The sequence below is a fragment of the Mytilus edulis genome, chromosome 2, assembly GCF_963676685.1.
Source record: "Mytilus edulis chromosome 2, xbMytEdul2.2, whole genome shotgun sequence".
In the NCBI taxonomy this organism is placed as follows: domain Eukaryota; kingdom Metazoa; phylum Mollusca; class Bivalvia; order Mytilida; family Mytilidae; genus Mytilus; species Mytilus edulis.
This window is the reverse complement of record NC_092345.1, coordinates 21,932,034-21,956,073: the sequence shown is the minus strand read 5'-3', so window position 1 is coordinate 21,956,073 and position 24,040 is coordinate 21,932,034. Positions and strand designations below refer to the sequence as shown.

The 24,040-nt window shown below is 31.7% G+C and overlaps 2 protein-coding genes across 4 annotated transcripts in view; one reads left to right on the top strand and one right to left on the bottom strand.

Moving 5' to 3' along the window:
• The window catches only part of LOC139511723 (vesicle-associated membrane protein 4-like), a 38,295-nt gene extending 19,071 nt beyond the window's left edge, over positions 1 to 19,224 (bottom strand). For 2 of the 3 annotated variants that reach the window (XM_071298758.1, XM_071298759.1), the window contains exons 1-6: positions 19,033 to 19,224; positions 16,513 to 16,559; positions 15,811 to 15,861; positions 13,420 to 13,520; positions 10,648 to 10,727; positions 10,018 to 10,069 (exon numbers count right to left, since the gene is read on the bottom strand). In XM_071298758.1, coding sequence (XP_071154859.1) covers positions 10,018 to 10,069; positions 10,648 to 10,727; positions 13,420 to 13,520; positions 15,811 to 15,861; positions 16,513 to 16,559; positions 19,033 to 19,098 — 397 coding nt within the window. In that variant the 5' untranslated portion in view covers positions 19,099 to 19,224. Of the gene's footprint in view, positions 1 to 8,513; positions 8,700 to 10,017; positions 10,070 to 10,647; positions 10,728 to 13,419; positions 13,521 to 15,810; positions 15,862 to 16,512; positions 16,560 to 19,032 lie in introns of those variants that run through there. The other variant, XM_071298757.1, reaches the window with a different exon arrangement.
• On the top strand, positions 2,187 to 8,632 carry LOC139511721 (uncharacterized). Its single transcript, XM_071298755.1, has 2 exons — positions 2,187 to 2,273; positions 6,053 to 8,632. Exon 2 carries the CDS (start codon positions 6,218 to 6,220, stop codon positions 7,790 to 7,792), a length of 1,575 nt encoding a protein of 524 aa, XP_071154856.1. The 5' UTR covers positions 2,187 to 2,273; positions 6,053 to 6,217; the 3' UTR covers positions 7,793 to 8,632.
• Positions 19,225 to 24,040: the final 4,816 nt, after the last annotated feature.

Below are 24,040 nucleotides of genomic sequence, written 5' to 3'. Positions count from 1 at the left end.
TTTAATATATATGAAATCTTGAAAAAAATTGCCCCCCCCCCCCCAATATTTTCTAACCTCACGCCCTTTTCAAAACAAACAACTTCCTTCAAGATATGGTCATATTCTCAATTTAAATTTCCAATGGAGTTTGCAACCATAACACCCAATTTAAATACATCACAACAGTATTAAAATGAAATGACCCACATAATCATTAATATACCTTCATCAGCATTTAATAGTAACTTTTAAAAATAAACTGACAGCTAATCACCTCAAGACAATACAACATTTCTTTACAACAAAACCATTGTAAGGAAGGTAACTCGTAATGCCAAATAAAAATGATATTCATTACAAATAATGAAATTTATTACCACTGAACCTTTCGATTAACACTATTATTATATTATATATACTTCCAACACAGTATTTGATTTTTTTAGAAACAGCCAATGAAATATCTCAAAAGAAATAACAGACAACTTTACTTAATTTAAAAGCAATGCAAGGGGAGGTTATTTAAATATAACATTGTAATTAGTATTATTTTTTAAATTTAATGTTAATTAAATCAAACAAAACAAATGGTATAGCCTAAGGAACAAAATTTGGACAAATTAGAAAATGGGACAACTCCCAAATACACATTTAATTCAGCAAAGGAAAAAAGAGTTATACTAATAGCGTGAAAAATTGTAATACTTATATATAATCAAAAAGTTCCAACATAAAGACAACTTTCTCAAAATCAATAAAGAGCAGTAATCCAAAAATATTGTTTTCTTCTATATGGTCCGAGACCACAATTAATTCGTAGTGCATTTCTTTTAGAAGATAAATTAAAAATAAAAAATCCAACCTGCGCTTTCTCAATGAAATTTTTACAGTGTGTTGTACTACTTTTGGGACAAATTATATCAAAATTATAGAAAACTTCATCGGCTCTAATTCAAAATATGGACAATTTTATGTTTAGGGTGTCTTGAAATCTGTTGACAGCTTCCGACGAGCTTATTTTTAACCTTTAGCAGCTGGACCAAATCACTACTATCCTTTAAAATTCTGGAACCAAATTTTTTTACAGTGTACCCCCTACTTCCAATTTGAGGCATTAAACATGGAGAAATAAATTTGGAAGGAGCATGAAAAATATTGGCAAGTAAACCACTGTCAACAGTAGGGACTATATTCGTGAACAACGAAAATCAAGGGACAACAATTGTGGTCTCGGACCATATACTGTAAAATATCATGAATCAATCGAATGGTATCCCTTATATAATGCTTAATTGTACAATATCTATTTTATAAAGATCCAAAGAACAATACTTACGTAATACTAGAAGTCCATTAACTAGGAAACCCTTGTTTATCACCAGCCCAGTAGTCAGCACTTCGGTGTTGACATGAATATCAATTATATGGTCATTTTTATAAATTTTCTGTGTAAAAAACTTTGAATTTTTCGAAAAACTAAGGATTTTCTTACCCCAGGAGTAGATTACCTTAGCCGTATTTGGCACAACTTTTTGGAATTTTGGGTCCTCAATGCTCTTCAACTTTGTATTTATTTGGCTTTTTTAACTCTTTTGATATGAGCGTCACTGATGAGTCTTATGGAGACGAAACGCGCGTCTGGCGTATAAAATTATAATCCTGGTACTTTTGAAAACTATTTCCCCTTTTTTGCCCATAATTCCTACATAGTTTGAGCCATAACCCCAAAAGCCAATCCTAACCATCCCTTTATGGTATCGTGATCGAAACTTGTGGTACAATTTCAGAGAGATCCATACACTTTTCAACCAATTTTTGTCTGAAAATTAAAAAAAAATGCTTATTTTGGCCCCTTTGTAGCCCATAATTCCTGTTAGGACCCTAATTCCTATTGAGACCATAACCCCAAAATCACTCCCAACCTTCCTTTTGTGGTTTCAAACCTTGTGTTTAAATTTCATAGATTTCTATTTACTTTATAGTATACTAAAGTTATTATTCGGATGACGCTGACGCCACCGACAACGACTACGTCTGGCAAAACAAGCGTTGGACGTTCGAAAATCTCGGACTAAGTATTTATCAAATATGAGAATTTGAGTCAAATCGATGTAAACAAATTTGACAACTAATAACCCTTTAATTCTCCATTCATTCAGTCAGTGATTTTTAATTTAAACTACCCGATATTAATGACCCAGTTTGTTAATGAACCGATTACGAATCATTATAATGCGGAGTTGGCCGACAATCATTGTTGGAATATAATTACTGCATTCTTTGAGGATAAGGTGAGTACTTCATGATGTAGTAAATGCGATATGATATTAGATAATTTATCTTATCAATTGAACGGAGCACCGGTACATCAATTTCCAAAAAGGTCAAGCGCTGACATGATTTTATTTGTTGTTTACGTAGTTACATTTCTGAAAGCTATTTATGTTTCGGACCCTGTATGTGTTAAAGGTATTTACATGTAACAATAGTATATATTTTCTAATTAGCTTGTTTGTTCCTCTTTTAAAAGGGCATAGCCAAATTAATAAAAAGACATTTTTTTCTAAATATTTATAAAAGTGATATCGATTTATGACTTTGAACAGCGGTATACTACTGCTCTACATCCCATCTCCATGGTTCTAACATGTATAATAGGAGTCGGATCATCCCGACCAAATTACCCTACTTTGAGTTCTTCATACTTATTTTGTTTGTAAAATTTTGTCGGGAATGTCAAACATACAATAAAAGTTAATAAAAGTTTTCAGCAGCTTTTGTCGCAGGCGTGATAAGAAACGAGAAACGACATGAATGGAAACAATGGTGCACAAATCACTACATTTAAAAGGATAACAAGTACGAACTCCATCGAAACCGGGGATGCCAAAATGTGTATCTTAAGGAAAAGCCGGTTCTATCTCCAAGTCCCACCAATAGTGGTACTCCTAACATAATATCTCGGTGATGTCAAAATTGAGGAATACAGAGCGGGATTGGTGCTACGACAATTTTCACACAGATATTCCATCATGATCAACCAATTCAATATAGTCAATTAATTCATAAAGGCGTCCGCAAATCTTTCGGAGAGATAATTTCAATTTTACCACTAGTAACGAATGATTCAATAGCTTCCTAGTAAATAGCAACAATATATACGTTGCATCATGTTAGGGAACTTTATCTCTAGAATATCGTGTCCTGGATATACATTCTTATATGCAGACGCTGCTGGATTGTTGCTTCATAGAAATGGAGTTCACATTCTTGAAAGCTGAAATCATTTTTGTTCGAAGTTTAGTTTTCAACCGACTGTCATCATTAATTCTAGATGAAAGTCTAAATATGATACAGACTTAACTGTGTATTTGCAGTAACTTTATCTCAAGATAGGTGGGAGAGATGCGTTCAACAGTCATAAAAAATAGTCAGCTATTAAAGGCCCCGAAATGGCAAATGTAAACAATTCAAACAAGAAAACTGACGACCTAATTCATGAACAAAATAATGAACAATAAAAAAACAATATGTAACACAATGAATTACAGACACCTGATTAGAGACATGCACATACAGAATGTGATGGGGGTAATCATATTAGCGGGCGCCCAACCCTCCCCTTACCGGGGACAGTAGTGTTACCGTACAACTGAAGAACAAACTCTAAAAATCCGTTGAAAAGGATTATTTCATCATATCTTATCTTTTTCCGTTCCTAAACAAGATATACGAATCTACATTGGCAATCATTTTATAGAAAACAAATAAAAATAAATCGCCAAATCTTTCTTTAAATTTAGAATAAGGAATACTAACGTTAAGAGTAGAGAACCAGATGCTCCGCAGGGCGTAGCTTTATACGACCGCAGAGGTTGAACCCTGAACGGTTGGGGCAAGTATGGACACAACATTCAAGCTGGATTCAGCTCTAAATTTGGATTGTGATTAAATAGTTGACACAGCATAGGTTTCTGACACAGAATGAATGTGTTCTAATGAACTTAAAATTTTTGTTTTCTCTTAGAGCAATTCACTATGCTGTTGAATATTAATCCTCTCAAAAAAATGTTTGAAGAAATTTTCTTTTTTATTTATGAAATTTCAAATGAGAAAAATTGAACCCAATTTTTTTAATCACATCCCCCTTTCCCTTGTACCAAAACTAATCTCAATTAAAATTTCTAATGGAGTTTGCAACAATAACTACTCATTTAAATACATCATAAAATATTAAGATGTAAAAAAAACTGCTTGTTATCACTGAATGGTAAAGATTATTTTAATTTATCAGTTGGTAGTAAAAAGTGAATATACATTGTATATTGTATATAACAAAGATTTAAGTTGATTCTGGACAATGAAAGATAACTCCAATTTAAAAAAAATCTTGCTATTGCACAATATTTTGCAATTAGATATTTCTTGCTTACTATTCTGGACAAAGAAAGATAACTCTAATTAAAAAAAAATTTGCTATTTCACAATATTGTGCAATTAGATATTTCTTGCCATTGCGCAATACTGTGCAATTGAAAAGACTTGCTATTGCACAATACTTAATATAATAATTTTAGATTCTGATTTGGACCAACTTGAAAAATGGGCCCATAATAAAAAATCTAAGTACATTTTTGGATTCAGCATATCAAAGAACCCCAAGATTTCATTTTTTGTTAAAATCAGACTAAGTTTAATTTTGGACCCTTTGGACTTTAGTGTAGACCAATTTGAAAACAGGACCAAAAATGAAGAATCTACATACACAGTTAGATTTGGTATATCAAAGAACCCCATTTATTCAATTTTTGATGAAATCAAACAAAGTTTAATTTTGGACCCCGATTTGGACCAACTTGAAAACTGGGCCAATAATCAAGAATCTAAGTACATTTTTAGATTCAGCATATCAAAGAACCTAACTGATTCATTTTTTGTCAAAATCAAACTAAGTTTAATTTTGGACCCTTTGGACCTTAATGTAGACCAATTTGAAAACGGGACCAAAAGTTAAGAATTTACATACACAGTCATGACAGTTAGATTCGGCATATCAAAGAACCCCAATTATTCAATTTTGATGAAATCAAACAAAGTTTAATTTTGGACCCTTTGGGCCCCTTATTCTGTTGGGACGAAAACTCCCAAAATCAATACCAACCTTCCTTTTATGGTCATAAACCTTGTGTTTAAATTTCATAGATTTCTATTTACTTAAACTAAAGTTATTGTGCGAAAACCAAGAATAATGCTTATTTGGGCCCTTTTTTGGCCCCTAATTCCTAAACTGTTGAAACCAAAACTCCCAAAATCAATCCCAACCGTTCTTTTGTGGTCATAAACCTTGTGTCAAAATTTCATAGATTTCTATTAACTTAAACTAAAGTTATAGTGCGAAAACCAAGAAAATGCTTATTTGGGCCCTTTTTGGCCCCTAATTCCTAAAATGTTGGGACCAAAACTCCCAAAATCAATCCCAACCTTCCTTTTGTGGTCATAAACCTTGTGTTAAAATTTCATAGATTTCCATTCACTTTTACTAAAGTTAGAGTGCGAAAACTAAAAGTATTCGGACGACGACGACGCAGACGACGACGCCAACGTGATAGCAATATACGACGAAAAAATTTTCAAATTTTGCGGTCGTATAAAAAACTACTTTTATTGCACAAAAAATGCTTAAATGTATGTGACATAGAGGGAAAGATACCAGTGAGGTCTAAAATAAATTAACAACGACATGGCTTAAAAAGAAAACTTGACACAAACATGCAAACAAAAAAGCAACATAGAAAGCAAAAGGCTGAGCACCACAAACCCCACGAAAAACTGAAATGATCTAGTGCTCCGGAAGGGTATGCAGTTCCTGCTCCACTATCTGTTTCACTCATCTGTTGAGTATGTAACTCACCAGTACTCTCACAACTAGTTCTAATAGATGTAACAAGAATTAGAAAGAAGTTGTGAGAGCATTTCGTGATGATATAATGGAGTATTCGTCAAAATATAGATATAAATGTGCATGAAATCTTATTTGTCACTAAATAAAATAACTTCATTTTCTTTTCAGTCACAGAGAATACCGGATATCTGCGGAAACTAGACTCCATTTAACCCAAACATATCATAAGGTGTTTGTTTCATCTGAATCGACAGACAAAATCTGTAACTTAAAAATCATGTCGTAAGGAAATATTTCAGTGATAATTGTAAATTATAGCGATCATCAAACGATATGTATGATATGTTTATTGTATATGATGATAAAGATGTGTTTACTCAAGAAACTCTTGTTCCTGTTTTCGAAAACCAGAAGCTAGAATATTGTTCATTTTATGATTTCCCAGGAAAGACAATACATTGCATCCTGGAATCATTAGACCCCTTTCCTGATAAAATACTTGTCGTTATATCGGACGAGTTATGCCAAAATGAAATGGTAAAATATGCTATTTCAGTAGTTCTGTCGTATGCCACCCATATTTACGGGAATGCCAGTAAAATGTTTGGTCACGTTATTTCTTTTATAACTACTGGATCAATAACTATAAAGAATGGTTTATTTCAACTGTCGGAAACTACTATCATTGATTACAATTCAACAGCTGCCATCAAGGATCTTGTATCAAAAATCAGATTAAAGCTAATGCCATTTTGTAACATTCTATCTAAAAATGGCATCGCTGGAACTTTAAGTTTGAATGGATTAAGCATACAACATTTACATTCACAAATATTTGGTCTAATAATTTCAACACAAAAGCTCTGTTTACAAATCGACTTGGATGAATATTTCAGATATCGACAAAAACATCAAGATCACAAAACTGTAGATGTTTTGGGACAAAGTGACGTCCTGAGAAGCCCTGAAACTAAAGTTTTGATCTTACTAAACAACAACTCGATTAAATATAAGAAAGCTGTGTCTAACATTTCTAACATTTGTTCAACTTTAATTGGCTATAGCAGTGACTTTAAACGTTGGAAATTAGCATGTTCTGTTGCGGGAAAGTATGGTTCTGCTGAAGAAAACTTTCTTATAAATATTTACCCAAATGTGTGGTATGAAGTTACAAGAAAAGCTGTTACTAACATTGCGCAGCCACGATTTGAAAGATACAGTAGTCTTAATGAAAGAAAAAGTTCATTTCCTAAAGTGTGGAAAGATAATGATTCAGATAAGGTCGAAAAAATAGCCGATGCTGGTTTTTTCTACCCAGGAGTTGGATATAACGGACAATGTTACTCGTGTGGCTGTTTTATCTCTAATATACAATATCATAAAACTCTTCATACATATCATGCTTCCCAATATCCAGAGTGTAAATTTATCAAACAAACTTTATCAGAGGATGAAATACAGAATGCAATTTCACAGTTCAATAATGTTGATAAAAAATTATATATTGCTTCTTACCTTGAGGAAATATATTGTACTTTTGAATCCAGATTAGAAACATTTAACAGATATAATATAAGTGTATTGGATGTAAATAGAATAGCAGAAGCTGGATTTTATTGTGTTGCTTTAAATATTATTCAGTGTTTTAAATGTTGTGTTAGACTCTTTCACATTCCACAAAATGAAAACATTTGGGCAATACATGCAAATATATCTCCAAAATGTCCATATATATATGAAAAGAAGGGAAAGGAATTTATATCATGTATGCAAGATTCTAAGAAAAATTCAATTTGTCGAGATAAAACAATTATTACAATTAAAGGAATGCATGACAGTACTCAAACTGAAGCTGAAGATGACAATAGCCAAACTGACACTGGAGAATATCTTTTCAGACCATGGTAGTCACAAAACAGGTCATTAGATAACAGAAATATGTTGAGCGACCATGGTACATATAACATTTTGGCTTAGATTACCTGGTCCTTAAATTATGTTATTTAATGTATAATTTTACTCTAAAGAACACTTTAAGCTTATATAACATAGAGCTAAGATGTATGATGAGTATGTGTTTGTAACTTTATATACTTAACAACTAAAACAGAGGACCTTATATAAACTTTCTTCACAAAATGGAGGAGAAGAGATTATGCATTTTGGATAAGGATGTGGATGTTTTCGACTATAGGTCACTATACAGCCTTCCACAATGAGACAAACCCATATCTTATTCTAAGCTTTCAAAGGCCATTGGATGACCACTTTGCTTCACATCAGCTTATATGTGGTTTCAGACAATTTTTTATGTTTTGAAAATTACAAGAGTATATCGTGTTTGCATCATTATATATTTAAGATTAATGTTGATTGCTAGAAATTATAATAATAAATCATTATTTCATCTTGCTCCATCTTAACTGTTATTGAGTTTTGGTTTCTGATCACTTTTAATATTTCATATTAACAATGTTCATGAATTATGCCATAAAAATCAAAGTTAAATTTGTAATCATGCCCAAATTTTTTAAAAGAGTTGGATGAGTATCAATTTTTTGTTTGTTTAATATGGCTCTGTGCATTTTTCAATATGAAACTATTGTTATAAATAAAACATAGTTAAACATAAAACATAATATACATGTAATTCAAAATTTACATATAATAACAAATCATACATATACATAAAAGGTTTTGTTAACAATGGCATCACAGTAAAATGAAATAAATAAATAAAATGTCTTGAAAAATCACCAATCTTATTATATCTGCACCAATTGTCAGTTCTGTGAACTCTTTACAATGATTGGAACTGAAAAATAAATCAAAGAAAACATAAATTTTAATCAATGACAAAAAAATAAAAAAATATGAAAATTGGTGGTCTATGTCTGTCTGCATGAAAGTAAGAAGAAGCATATGTTTATATGTGATAGCACAATACAAAGATTTTTCATCCCCAATCAGACATCTTTAAACTGATGTAGTTCCACTCATCTTTCTTTAAATTTTATAAATGAGGCACCAAAAGAAAGCAGAAGGATTAATCTTTCAAATTGTGATAATTTCATTTATGACGTAATTATTACATAATTAATTGTTATGTAATTAGTTGCCATATTGTGATGTCCATACTTGAATGAATTTAGCTTCTTTGTTATTCATAGCATCCCAAATGTTTTCAGATTCTTGCTCAACACAGTTTGACCTCCAAAACTGTGTCTCAGATTTTTCCTATTGTATTTCATTCTCTCATAAATCTTCAATGAAGTTTGCAACATCAATTCATAAGAGACCACTAAATTCAATTGGGTATACAATTTATTCTATTGATGTTTTTTCATAATATGCTCTTTGTAATTTCTCTGCTGATAATTTAGAAATCATTAAAAAACAAAAAGTTTATCTTAGATGAATTTGGCTACTTTTTTCAGGTACCTTTTGGTCATTTAGCTAGTTTCACTTTTTTTTTTAGCTTTTCTTGAGAAAGTCAAGAGAAGCACTTGGAATAAAATTCATTACTCCTATAAACTATTAATTTAATTTTCTTACCATGTTTAAAATGCTAGAGTTTGAAGGTATAGTTTTTCACCAGCTTAAATAAAGAGACCGCATGTAGAACAGACTCTTAAAAGTTGGAGGGATGCAACATAAATATAGGGTTTGAGTCAACCAAGGATAATATTTATATTTGTATTGCCGGTTTATCCTTCTTAATTTATAAATGAATGCTTCTTTTTGTAACTTCATTGGGGTGTAAAAGTGTTGACCAAAGTACATTTTGTATGAAGTGCGGATGGTCAACGCTTTTACAGCCCTATGAAGTTACAAAAAGAAGCATTCAATACTTATTACATTTTTTTAGCTAGGATCATGAAATTCCAATTCTATCAATATTTTCTTTAATAAACCTGTGCACTTTATTGTTGGACCTCCTATCATCTTTATTGTGTAATGAATGTTAGTTTCAGAAGGACGTAAAATTGCTGTTAGCCAATCAAAATAACTGTATAATAAAGAAACATACATCTAATGTAATTATCCAAGTAATATAATCTTGTTTAAATTTCAAAATTAAATATACATTTATACAAAATTCTCAGAAATGATCCTGAATATGTTCTACTCACTGATTATGACTGCAAGTAAAATTAAAATCACCACAGCTATTATTATTTTCATCTAAAATTTAAAAAAAAAACAACATTACATTTATTGGTTTTCATACATATTGCACCACACTATGTAAAAGACAAAACGAGAAAAGAGATACTATCAAGAAAATATTCATTGTTTAACAAAATGAAATGTTCAGCTAATTTATTCATGAGGAACAAAATGTTGAAAATTTTTGAGATCAAGATCTTACTTATGTATCATGATTACTTGACATAAATATGAGAGTTGTGAAAATGAAGTCAGGTGACCCTTGTCAAATAATTATGTACAGCTTACAATGATTCTTTATACCAAATAAGGCATGTCATTGTAACTCACCGTGTTGTTATGTGTAAATTTGTGTGTATTTGTTGCTCCTGTTACACAGGAAATCTGTGTCTAAGTGTATTTTGAATCAACAGTTATTTATAGTTGTAGCTCACTGCTATTTATTTTATACATTTTTTTTAATTTGGAACAGCCAGGTATCTGTGGCTATTGAGTATTTTTAGTATTTCCTCTTATCCTTTTTATATAGAACTATTATTAATTGGTCATACTTGTATTTCATGAATGTCCTGCTTCTTACATAAAATTCTTACCTTACAATTTTTCCACCACATTTGTCTATGTAAGCCTTTAGCTCTTGATCTGAACATATCTGCGTGGTCACTTAAATTTTCTGTGAATAAAACATTCTTTTTTTAAGATTTATCAAAGAAGGCATATTTGTTATTGATGCAAATTATATTTTGTAAATGTGGTTAGACTGAATATATTTGTCAACATGATCACTCTAACAATGAAATATTATTTTAACAAAAACCAAGGAACTACTAAAATTATACTGTTCTCCACACTGAATATATTTCTGATGTATCATGTGATTTGTGCATACCTGCCAACCTCTGAAACCTTGAAAGAGGGAGAGATTTTGTGTAAATCGCATTTTCAAGTGAAAAATATGACCTGTTTATCTATTTATTTACAAAACACCAAACATACTTTATTTCTTCAATCATGGTTATATCCTATACAAGGTGTGTTGTTGTTAGGTTTTTTTCCCCCCTTTTCAATACCTCTGAGTGTACATGTGACAGAGTTGTCTAGCCTCAACTGGACATTTGACATTTCCAGCTAAAGTATCTTTTTATCAAAAGATAGGTGTGTCCCTTCAGGCCAACATTTACATGATGATGGTGGAAGTGTTTAACGACCTTGACTGGCTATACAAGCCTTGCATGGTCAACATTTACAAATAGTTCAAAACATTTCTTATAAATTTCAAATTAAACATTGAAAAGAAGTATAGATCTATTTAATTTTTATTTGTCCTTAGACATTCAAATCATTAAATAACAATCCTTTTATGATTCTTTGTTCAATTTGTATTTAATTTATATTCTTTTATTAATCCACATTATTTTACTTAAAACATGATTAAACATAGGAAGTCACCCGAAATTTCTTTGAAGTGTTTTCAAAATACACCAGGCTTGAGGCAAACAACGTTAATGTAACATTAATTGTATTATATTTGACACCCAAGGTTGGGCGGTAAATACAGCCCCCCGGTATTTACCAGTGGTATTTACCGGTATTTGCCGCCCTGGACAATACTCCCCAAGTGGTCAATCCTGGCAAATACTGGTCAATTGAAATTTTCATGGTTGTTTTCACTTTTAATTGAAGTAAAAACATAATAAAAAGTCAAATAGATTTAAACTTTAATCTTAAAAACAAGTGTCAGCTTTTATAGATTACTGAATTTGATATGTTTTATTAATTTATAACACTCATTACTACTTATTTGAAATTAAGTTATTATGAATTATGATATTACAAGTAATGGTAAATTAAACTACAGGTAAATGAAGTTACATGCATCTTTTTACCTTTTACCTGGATTGCTAGGTGTGAAAATTTAATTACTAAAACAACAGCCCCCAATAAATGTTGACAATACATGGGTGATAAAAGAGATATTTGAAGACTCCCATAAATAATGAAATATTTCCTGTCTGCTTAACTGTGAGACAAAATCCTTTTTCATGCTGAAAATGGAAAGTTTGAAGCTTCTGGGGGACAAAACATTTTGTACTGTTACTATAATATTATAATATTTACTTATCAATCAATGTAAATCACTGTGTATTCAAAGAATTTACAAGAGGAATAGAAATGAAAGCCATTAAAAATGATTTGAACACTTTAATTAATAGTAATTGACCAGGTAGAGAGTGGTTTTTATAGTAGTGACCACTCAAAATTTCAATTGACCCGTATTTGCTGGTATTTGCCAGTTTTTCCCGGTATTTACCGATATTTACCACTGGCATGGTCAATACTAGTTTACTAGTATAGTAACCTTGCCAGTAAAGCCATTCAATTTCACATGGTCTGTGATTTACAGGTAACACCTACCCATGGCTCATCGGTGACAAAAAACATAATAAATGTTGTCAGACTGGTCAATCTGGGTTAAAATATCTGAAAGTCAGAGATTTTATACTCCTGCGCAGAGCAGACCAGCAAACTAGAGATTTCCAGAATTAATTAAGCCATTTGAGCGGGAGTCTCCTGCTAAAAACAGGAGGGTTGCAATTATGCTTGTGTGTGTAAAACGAAATCAGACCTGGAACTTTTAATATATCAAATGTTAATATGTGTCTTCCTCTCTGTTTCTGCTAGATATCTTTTTATGCAAACATTGAAATTTATGCAAAATAAAGGTAAAACAAATAGTATTACCTGATTTATCCTGTAAATCTTCAAGATTGTCTCCTCTGTCAACAATTGTACCTGATTTATCCTGAAAATCTTTAAGATTGTCTCCCCTGTCAACAATTTTACCTGATTTATCCTGTAAATCTTAAAGATTGTCTCCTCTGTCAACAATTTTACCTGATTTATCCTGAAAATCTTTATGATTGTCTCCGCCTTCAACCTGTAAATCATAAAGTTTGCCTCCCCTCCCTGTCAACAATTTTACCTGATTTATCCTGAAAATCTTTATGATTGTCTCCGCCTTCAACCTGTAAATCATAAAGTTTGCCTCCCCTGTCAACAATTTTACCTGATATATCCTGTAAATCTTCAAGATTGTCTCCCCTGTCAACAATTTTTACCTTATTTATCTTGAAAATCTTTAAGATTGTCTCCCCTGTCAACATTTTTACCTGATTTATCCTGTAAATCTTCAAGATTGTCTCCTGTGTCAACAATTTTACCTGATTTATCCTGAAAATCTTTAAGATTGTCTCCCCTGTCAACAATTTTATCTGATTTATCCTGAAAATCTTTAAGATTGTCTCCCCCTGTCAAAAATATTAACCTGATTTATACTGAAAATCTTCAAGTTTGTCTCCCTTTACCTGATTTATCCTGTAAATCTTCAAGTTTGTCTCCCCTGTCAACAATTTTAGCAACATTGTTCTGCATCACATCAATAACCTCATTTACTTGGCCCTGTAATCTGTAAAGTATATAATTGGTAATAGTTTACTTGGCCCTGAAATCTGTAAAGTATATAAATGGTAATAGCATAAAAATATAGTATATATACCAATACACATAATTAACAGCGCCTGGTGATGTTTCATAGCCTGACCGGTTTCGGTCCAAAAAGGACCTTCATCAGAGGCAGAATGGTGGATTAATGTTTGCACCCTATTTATATAGATATGGTAACCGGCGGTTGAGTTAACCGGCGGTTGAGATTAAACCGGCGGTTGATATTTAACCAGCGGTTGAGTTAACAAACGTTTGAGATTTAACCGGCGGTTGAGTTAACCAGCGGTTGAGATTTTACTGGCGGTTCAGAGTTAACCGGCGGATCAAAGTTATCCAGTGGATAAATATGTATCTGGTTGATGTCTAAACAGGTTAAATTATCCTTTCAGTGAAAAATCCTCGTGGGGTTTCCATGGTTACAGTTATCTATATTTAGCTAATGTATACGTTACAGTAAACTTTTTGACATGTTACAGTAAACATTTATTTTGACATTATACCGTAATGTCACCTAATGATATAACCATACTTGGGCTTTAGCATTGGGTAAAGGGTGTTTTAATAATTTAAGAAGTACATGGTAATCATTTAGTCTTGATCTTTGGCTTATGATACACCTAAATATCAAGTCTTGGAATAGTATTTCATGGTAGTTATGTGATCTTGATATTTGGCTTATGATACACCTAAATATCAAGTCTTGAAATTGTACTTCCTAGTAGTCATGCAGTCTTGATCTCAGGCTTATGATACACCTGAATATCAAGTCATGAAATAGTAATTCATGGTTGTCATGCAGTCTTGATCTTTGGCTTATGATACACCTAAATATCAAGTCTAATAATAGTATTTCATGGTAGTCACAAAATTTGGTTTAAGGGGGGTTTTTGACTTGATGTTTTGGTGTATCACAAGCTAAAACGTCAAGACTGCATGACTACCATGAAATACTATTATTAGACTTGATATTTAGGTGTATCATAAGCCAAAGATCAAGACTGCATGACAACCATGAATTACTATTTCATGACTTGATATTCAGGTGTATCATAAGCCTGAGATCAAGACTGCATGACTACTAGGAAGTACAATTTCAAGACTTGATATTTAGGTGTATCATAAGCCAAATATTAAGATCACATAACTACCATGAAATACTATTCCAAGACTTGATATTTAGGTGTATCATAAGCCAAAGATCAAGACTAAATGATTACCATGTACTTCTTAAATTATTAAAACACCCTTTACCCAATGCTAAAGCCCAAGTATGGTTATATCATTAGGTGACATTACCGTATAATGTCAAAATAAATGTTTACTGTAACATGTCAAAAAGTTTACTGTAACGTATACATTAGCTAAATATAGATAACTGTAACCATGGAAACCCCACGAGGATTTTTCACTGAAAGGATAATTTAACCTGTTTAGACATCAACCAGATACATATTTATCCACTGGATAACTTTGATCCGCCGGTTAACTCTGAACCGCCAGTAAAATCTCAACCGCTGGTTAACTCAACCGCCGGTTTAATCTCAACCGCCGGTTAAATCTCAAACGCTGGTTAACTCAACCGCTGGTTAAATCTCAACCGCCGGTTTAATCTCAACTGCCGGTTATCTCAACCGCCGGTTACCATATCTATATAAATAGGGTGCAAACATTAATCCACCATTCTGCCTCTGATGAAGGTCCTTTTTGGACCGAAACCGGTCAGGCTATGAAACATCACCAGGCGCTGTTAATTATGTGTATTGGTATATATACTATATTTTTATGCTTTTACATTTCTCTCACTGATACACATAGTTAATATGGCTTCTACTAACGAAAGCTCCATTTGGAGTTAATGTGTTTAGAGACTTCTTATGTCAGTATACCTTTCCTATATTGCCTATATAAATGGTAATACTTATATGAGAACAAGAAGATGTGGTATGGTTGAAAATTACACAAAAACAACAAGTGAAACTGTGATCTACAGCTCACTTATGATACCCCTGCCAAAATATTTCAGTAAACAGGAAGTTGTTGAGTGAAAATGCATCACAAGGTATAGCTGACTCATATAAACCCTGAAACAAAATATCTGAAATTCTTCTAATGTAGTTCCTAAGAAAAATGTGAGGAAAAATAATTCATGGAACAGGCAGACAGACAGAGTGCAAACTTAAAGTCTCCTTTGACTTCATCGGTAGGACGAATAAATAATAATCTTTGGACCATTCCTTGATTTTTATAGTTACCTGTTTATCTTTGGATCACTCCTTATGTTTCCGGGTTTGACATTTGGACCTCTACAAATAAATATAAACATTTGTAAGAATAAATACACAGCATATGTATGCATGACAAATCTTACCTATTAGCACAATAGCAAAACCTCAAATACATAATTACTCAAAACACTATAATAAGCAGTTGTAATATATTTGCTATGTAAAAGTCAAATCTACATGATATCCTACAAATTTTAAAGAATGGTATATAAAGTGATAATTTTGAACTGGTTCTTCATAACATTAATCATATTAAGTGTTAATAAACAAGATTTTATTATAATTTAAAAAAAAAAATCTATGATTATTTAGGAAACACATTTTTTTCTCTATATTTTCCCAGAATGAAAATGCACATACATGCATGTATAACAATATTTTGAGACATTAGAATTTACCAGTGAGATACATAAAGAAAATAAATTATCAAATACTTTAAACTAAGCTTGTTTATTTTTACTTCTTACTTTACATGCTATAGGACTACAGTAATTCTATAATAAGCAACAATTGCTCATTTGTTTTTATTAACAAGATGAGGTTATACCTTTGATGCAATAGGGGTTAAACTAGCAAAAGGAACCCAGAAGAGATTGCAATGCTATGCAATATATTTTATACTTTACGCTATTGCTACTCATCATGTAAATGCTACAGGAAAAAACTCACTTCAAGAAGAAATCTTCTTCATCTGAATTTCCATCAAGAAGTGCTCTCTGCAAAATAAATAATGGTATATATTACACATATACATGTTGTGTAGAAGTAAAGTAAAAGTGTGGTCCAAATGAGGACTGACTTGCTTTGAAGAAACACAAGACAACAAACCAAGCTGTTGGATTATCAGGTAACTCAACCATATATATGTCTAATAAGGCTGAAATATGTAAGAATTTTGTCACAGGTTACTAATTGGTGAGGGGTCTGATGGGTTATTTTCCTTCTTCGTGATCGGCACACTTTCGCTATCGTGATGCGATTTTCTACACATTTTTTTTTTAATATTTTCTTGATCCGTGATCATGGAAATTTATTTTCTGTGAATCGTGATTGACAAAAAAATCAACTTGTGAATCGTGATGAGACACCCCCCCCCCCCCTTAATATACAGTGGATTCATTTTTATTGATAGGATATTAATTTAGTTTATTGTCTCAATACTGTATGCCATAACCAGTTAATGTAAATGTGTTTGTGATAATAAATATTGTCTTTTATTTATTAATTTTGTTGATTTTTTGGGTTTAAGTAAACAATGGAATTTGAAGTCCTACGAAGTTCAAATTTTATATAGGTCTGTATGTAGACTTTGGCTAAACATTGAATCAAATATCAATGAAAATGCAAATTTTACTACAGCCATGAAAATTACTGAATCCACAGTAGGTTATACTAGAAATGTATCATTTTACTTCATTACACCTTGATTTTTTTTCTCACTAAATTAATTTCAGTGCTGGGCGACAATTTTACATTATTTTGTTCGCAGAATTGACTGGTAAATAGTGCTATGACAATTTTCAACTTTCTTTTTTTGCTTTCTGTATCATGTGTATTATCTATAAGCAATGTGTTTGTCATGTTGTTTCCACAACCAATATATAATTATCTACACATGAGGTTCTGGATGGAGTTTACAGAATAGAGAATAATGGACCAAATCTACAGAAAAATTGTCAAAAAACATAAATAATATAGATCTAGAGAAACAGAGGGTGCTAATTAAGAAAGATAACTAATAGAGAAAAACTACCTTAAAAATTAAAGAACACAGAAATGAAAGATTCTTGAACATATGTCATACAATTGGAAAAAAATTTCACACAATTGGAAAAATTTGTAAGTCACTAGTTCAGTAACTTAATTGGTGGTAAATACAAAAAATATATAAGTCTTTGTTCATGCTGTATGGCTGTTATCTGTTTAAAAGGCTTCCTTATTTGATGAGGTGCTCCCAAACTGACTTAAATAGACTGGCACATTTTTTATCAATTTCAGATTCTGTCTTACTAAATCATAAGTCTACAATCTTAAAATCCTTCCTCTCCTCTTCTTGAAAAGCATGAAATATTTGCTACTGTACATAAAGCAACCAGCAATCAATCATCTTAAAATTCTTAGATGATTTTTATTTTTAGACATTTACTCAGATAGAGAAGAAACATATACATATGTATATAGAACTAGATGTTCAATGTAAACCTGGTAAGATTGGAGTCAGGTGGAGAAATTATTGATTAAATCATTAGTGTGTGACAGGTGGCCATTATACTTAGATGTTAAGCTTTAAATGATATTTTTATGGCTACATCATTGGAAATTCCTTAAATAAGATCTAAGTGCAAAGTTAACTTTAAAAAGTCCACAAAACCCCATACTAAGGACTAAATAAGCAACCATTTAACTTCAGGTTGGTGGGGAGAGGAGGTGTTATTTTTTTTTTATCTACAAAGCTCAAAATTATTTTTCTAGCTTTTCCAAGCTATCAATCGAATAATTTTTTTCAATTTTTAATACTGTAAGGTATGGGGGATTCAGAATACTTTTTTTGTCATCTGCTTGGCCAGATAATTATTTTTCATCATACATTTCATATTGGGTATCAGAATTATTTTTTTCGAAAAATAACCATAACCCTTGTTGCCAAACAGCATATGTTAAAGATTATTTACAATGTACATAAATAAACCTGCCACATTATTGACAAATGTATGTGCTTGTCCCAAGTCAGGACCCTGCAGTTCAGTGGTTTTCATTGGTTCTTGTCTGTAATATTTGGTTTTTTTTCATCAACATGATCAATGGTTTTGTTATAAATTAGGCCTTAATTTTTTTCTATTGAATGGTTTGATGTTTTTTAGCTCATTTTTGAAGGTGATTAGACAACCTGGCAAGAACTGTACACATAAAAGTGATCTAAAAAAAGCAAGACAAGGATTTATGCAAAAATATAAACAAACAATGTGCATGTGCTCATTGCCTGACATTGGTTTCTTGCATTTGATCTGTCACACATTGTTATTTTGATGACCGTCTTATGCATGATTGATTGTTTTCTAATGTTGAAGGGCGAAGTGCAACACTCAAAATGTTTTAAACAGTGAAAAGTGCTTTATTTTCTTCTGATAGATGACAACAGACATAAAAAAAAAGTCATTTTGGACTTGGATGATGCTATATGTACAATACCGTTTCAGCGCTTCTGGCTCGGTTAGAATCCATATTGTCATGTTGTCTGACGAACTTTGGTGGCATTTTATAAAATTGTTGACTTTTTATCAAATGACAGAGTCCTGTGGTGATTTACAGAGGTTTTTCGAAATACATGTCAGATGTCAGTTTTGTTGTGATCAAACCGGAAACGTGTGAATAATGAGGCTACACTTACTTGTAACAATCAGTATATCCGGCGTACGGCAAAATCTGGCTCATCATCATCACGCCCATCACCGATCAGATTTATCGAGACAAATACTATAATTGTTTGTCTGTAAAATCAAAGGGTTAAGACACACTCGCTATGGGATAGTATATAGTATAGTGTTTATTTTTTATTTTTAAATGTTCATTTTGGAGGCATTATGTTCATTTGTGAAATGATGTTCATTTTGTGATATATTGTTCATTTTGTGATATATATGGTCATTTTTTATTTAATGTTCATTTTGTGTTATGTTCACTTTGAATGTTCATTTTGTGGCATTGCATTCATTTTGTTGTATGATGTTCATTTTGAGATTAAATGTTTATTTTGTGATGTAATATTCATTTTGTGACATGATCTTCATTTAGTGACATGTTTATTAAGTGAAACAATGTTCATTTTATGGCATGATGTTCACTTTGTATGTTCATTTTGTGACATGATGTTCACTTTGTTGTATGATGTTTACTCTGTAATATAATGTTCATTTTGTGGTATGATGTGCACTTTGTATAATACTGTTGTGTGATACAATGTTCATTGTATATTATATAGAATAGCCAGTTCTGCCATCTTGAAAATAAGATAAATCACATTTCCTATCCCAATATAATATTGCCTTCTATACTGGAGTTCATTTTGTGGCATGATGTTCATGCTAGACTGGTAAACCGCCCAATTATTTTAGTTATCTTTTTTTGGGGGGAGGAGGTAACCTAATTTTTTTTAATTAAATATCCTAAAAGCAATGGTTTTCACTGCAATTTTCCATATATCAATTTCCCAGTAGCTTAACTTCTTTAATAAATGCCCCAGCTTGCATACAACATTATAAAGGGATATAAATCAGGAACAATAAAAGTGACCCATATTGCACTTGATCTGAGTTTTGTGGTAATAAGTAGTGTGTATAGGTTTCATAATGTTTTGCTGAGGCAAACTTAGGTTTATGTGGTTATAAGCATTGTGTACAAGTTTCATAACATTTGCTTGAGGCAACTTGTTAGAGAACAGAAACTAAACATTTTGCATTTTTTTCCATTTATAAAGGGCATAATTCAATAATGGTTATAGTGACCCAACTTATTTGTGTACAAGTTTGATAATATTTGGTTGAGGCAAACTTAAAGTTCGAGAACGGAAACTCAAAATTTTGCAATTTTCCACTTTTAAAGGAGCAAAACTCTTGAACCATTTGAGTGATGCTACCAAATTCTAACTTGATCTGCGTTTTGTGGTAATAAGCATTGTGTATAAGTTTCATAACATTTGGTTAAGGCAAACCTTAATTTAATAGAGAACGGAAACTAAAAATTAAGCAAATTTTTAATTCATAAAGGGGCATCACTCTAGAACGGTTAAACTGACTCTACAAAAATTCAAACTTGATCTGAGTTTTGTGGTAATGAGCATTGTGCATAAGTTTCATAACATTTGGTCGAGGCAAACTTAAGTTAGAGAATGGAAACTAATCAAAGTGCTAGATAACACCTGTGGAAAGATTGGAAGAGTAGTTTGAACAATTTCATATAAAGGTATGGTGGGGACAAAAGAACATTAATAAAACAGTATTGCTGAAAATTGCATTAACAGCAGGGTTCTAGCAGGAATAAAAGTGCTTTTCCAGTATGAAGATAAAATGAGCTCAAATAAAATAATATGGGTCTCTAAATTTGCACAATTTTATTGAAACTGCAGTTAATATCTTATCCAAATAATGTTGCCTGTTTTTTACATGTTTTAAGGACCAACAACTGAAATTTAAAGTGTCAACAAATATAATCTAATAATTTCATTTTGGGGCATTTTGTAAGTTGACGCATAGGTTATATGACATTTTTAAAAGATTAAAAGTTGTAGAGTGCCTTTTGATCAATTTATAAAGTATTTATTCAGCACAGGGCATTGAAAATGTAGTTTTTCAAAGTAAACAAATTAAAAAACTTATTTTATTGAAATGCAGATTTTTCTTGATAGCAAAAATATATATCCACTTCTTATAAAAATTCAAATGACTAAAATAGACATGTATAATGATTGATGGGGAATAAATTAATAACTAGAGGCTCTAAAGAGCCTGTGTCGCTCACCTTGGTCTATGTGCATATTAAACAAAGGACACAAATGGATTCATGACAAAATTGTATTTTGGTGATGGTGATGTGTTTGAAGTTCTTACTTTACTGAACGATTTTGCTTCTTACAATTATATCTATCATGAACTTTGCCCATTAGTAACAGAGAACTTTATTTGGTAAAAATTTACATAAATTTACCAAATTAATGAAAATTGTTAAAAATTGACTATAAAGGGCAATAACTCCTTAAGGGGTCAATTGACCATTTAGGTCATGATGACTTATTTGTAGATCTTACTTTGCTGAACATTATTGCTGTTTACAGTTTATCTCTAACTATAATAATATTCAAGATAATAACCAAAAACAGAAAAATTTCTTCAAAATTACCAAATCAGGGGCAGCAACCCAACAACCGATTGACCGATTCATCTGAAAATTTCAGGGCAGATAGTTCTTGACCTGATAAACATTTTTATCCCCAGTCAGATTTCCTCAAAATGCTTTGGTTTTTGAGTTATAAGCCAAAAACTGCATTTTACCCCTATGTTCTATTTTTAGCGGTGGCGGCCATCTTGGTAGGTTGACCAGGTCACGCCACACATTTTTTAAACTAGATACCCCAAAGATGATTGTGGCCAAGTTTGGATTAATTTGGCCAAGTAGTTTCAGAGGAGAAGATTTTTGTAAAAGATTACTTTAATTTACGAAAAATGGTTAAAAATTGACTATAAAGGGCAATAACTCCTAAACGGGTCAACTGACCATTTTGGTCATGTTGACTTATTTGTAGATCTTACTTTGCTGAACATTATTGCTGTTTACAGTTTATCTTTAACTATAATAATATTCAAGATAATAACCAAAAACAGCAAAATTTCTTCAAAATTACCAATTCAGGGGCAGCAACCCAACAACCGATTGACCGATTCATCTGAAAATTTCAGGGCAGATAGATCTTGACCTGATAAACATTTTTACCCCATGTCAGATTTGCTCTAAATGCTTTGGTTTTTGAGTTATAAGCCAAAAACTGCATTTTACCCCTATGTTCTATTTTTAGCCGTGGTGGCCATCTTGGTTGGTTGACCGGGTCACGCCACACATTTTTTAAACTAGATACCCCAATGATGATTGTGGCCAAGTTTGGTTTGATTTGGCCCAGTAGTTTCAGAGGAGAAGATTTTTGTAAAAGTTAACGACGACGGACGCAGGACGACGGACGCCGGACGCAAAGTGATGGGAAAAGCTCACTTGGCCCTTCGGGCCAGGTGAGCTAAAAAATGGTTTGTTATAAATAAAAGTTTTAAAATTTTAAAACTGTTCATCAAGCCAATTTCTGATAAAAAAAAAAGTGAACTAACCTAAATTGTTGATTTATTACAGATGATTATTGGAAATTTATCAAGTAAATTAAAGGCCTAACTTGAATACCTTTTATATATTCATATTTATATTTATATTTCATTTTTTTTTAAAGATCGTGTTAATCCTTAATTAATCCTTAATTAATCATTTATCTTTCAGACATAATTTACAGAATCACTTTATGTAATGTAGATCAAAAGTAATAGGCAATAAATAAATCTATCATCCTTATATATCAAACATTTAATATATACATTTGTGTATTGAGATGTTTATTGGGCCTATACAATTTTGTAACACTGATGTAATGTGGTCAATTTGATTGACAGTTTAGGTGGGGCATTGTAATTTACGGTTCACCTTGTCCCTGATTGTTTGGTGATAATGACAGTTGTCAATCATACTAGTATTGTATCAATACTCAATTACCTAATCAAAATGCTTAAAACAAGCCTGCACATCAACACACCTTAATTACATACATTATTGAATGAACTGCTCCAAAAATATACCCATTTTTCACAGTTTATATGTGTATTATGTGCAAATACATGAGAACTATAGGGAACTATATTTCAGAGTGAATACATGCAGTAATAGTAGCTAACCTGTTGTGTTGTTAGGAAGGCCAGTGCCTAAGGAAAGATTTAGAACAAGTTCCAATCTTTCCAAAAATTAAGCAATTTTTCCATTTATAAAGAAAGGGGCAGAACTCTAGAACGGAGAAAGTGACGCCACCAAAATTGATACTTGATCTGTGTTTTGAGGTTATTAGCATTGTGTATAAGTTTCATAATATTTGGTTGAGGCAAACTCAAGTTAGAGAACAGAAACCAATTTTTGGACATACGTACGTACATACAGACGGTCAAGGGCATAGAAATAGGTTATAAACACTCATTATCTCACTCCTCGAAGACCTTGCTGATATTAACTTTTGATATAGATTTCATTTAGGTTTTCCAACTTTGTTGATGTATTTATATCAAAGAAAATCATAGTTTAGAATATTCATGATGAACTAGATTGCGCTATTTTTCTACTAACAAGAATTATTTTGTAATCAGTATAAGCAAGGTAAATACAGTCTATTGGTAGACAACACATCCATACCAAAATATTACCAAATAATTTTAGTTCATACAAAACCATTTACCACTTCTGTTTATTACAAGACAAATTAAAACAAGAATGTGTCCATAGAACATGCTCCACTTGCACTATCATTTTCTATGTTCATCGGACCGTGAAATTGGGTTAAAAAAATCTAATTTGGCATTTAAATAAGAAAGATTATATCATAGGAAACATGTGTACTAAGTTTCAA

Coding starts and splice junctions, on each gene's coding strand:
- LOC139511721 (XM_071298755.1), top strand. CDS start 6,218: ATGTATGATATGTTTATTGTATATGATGATAAAGATGTGTTTACTCAA.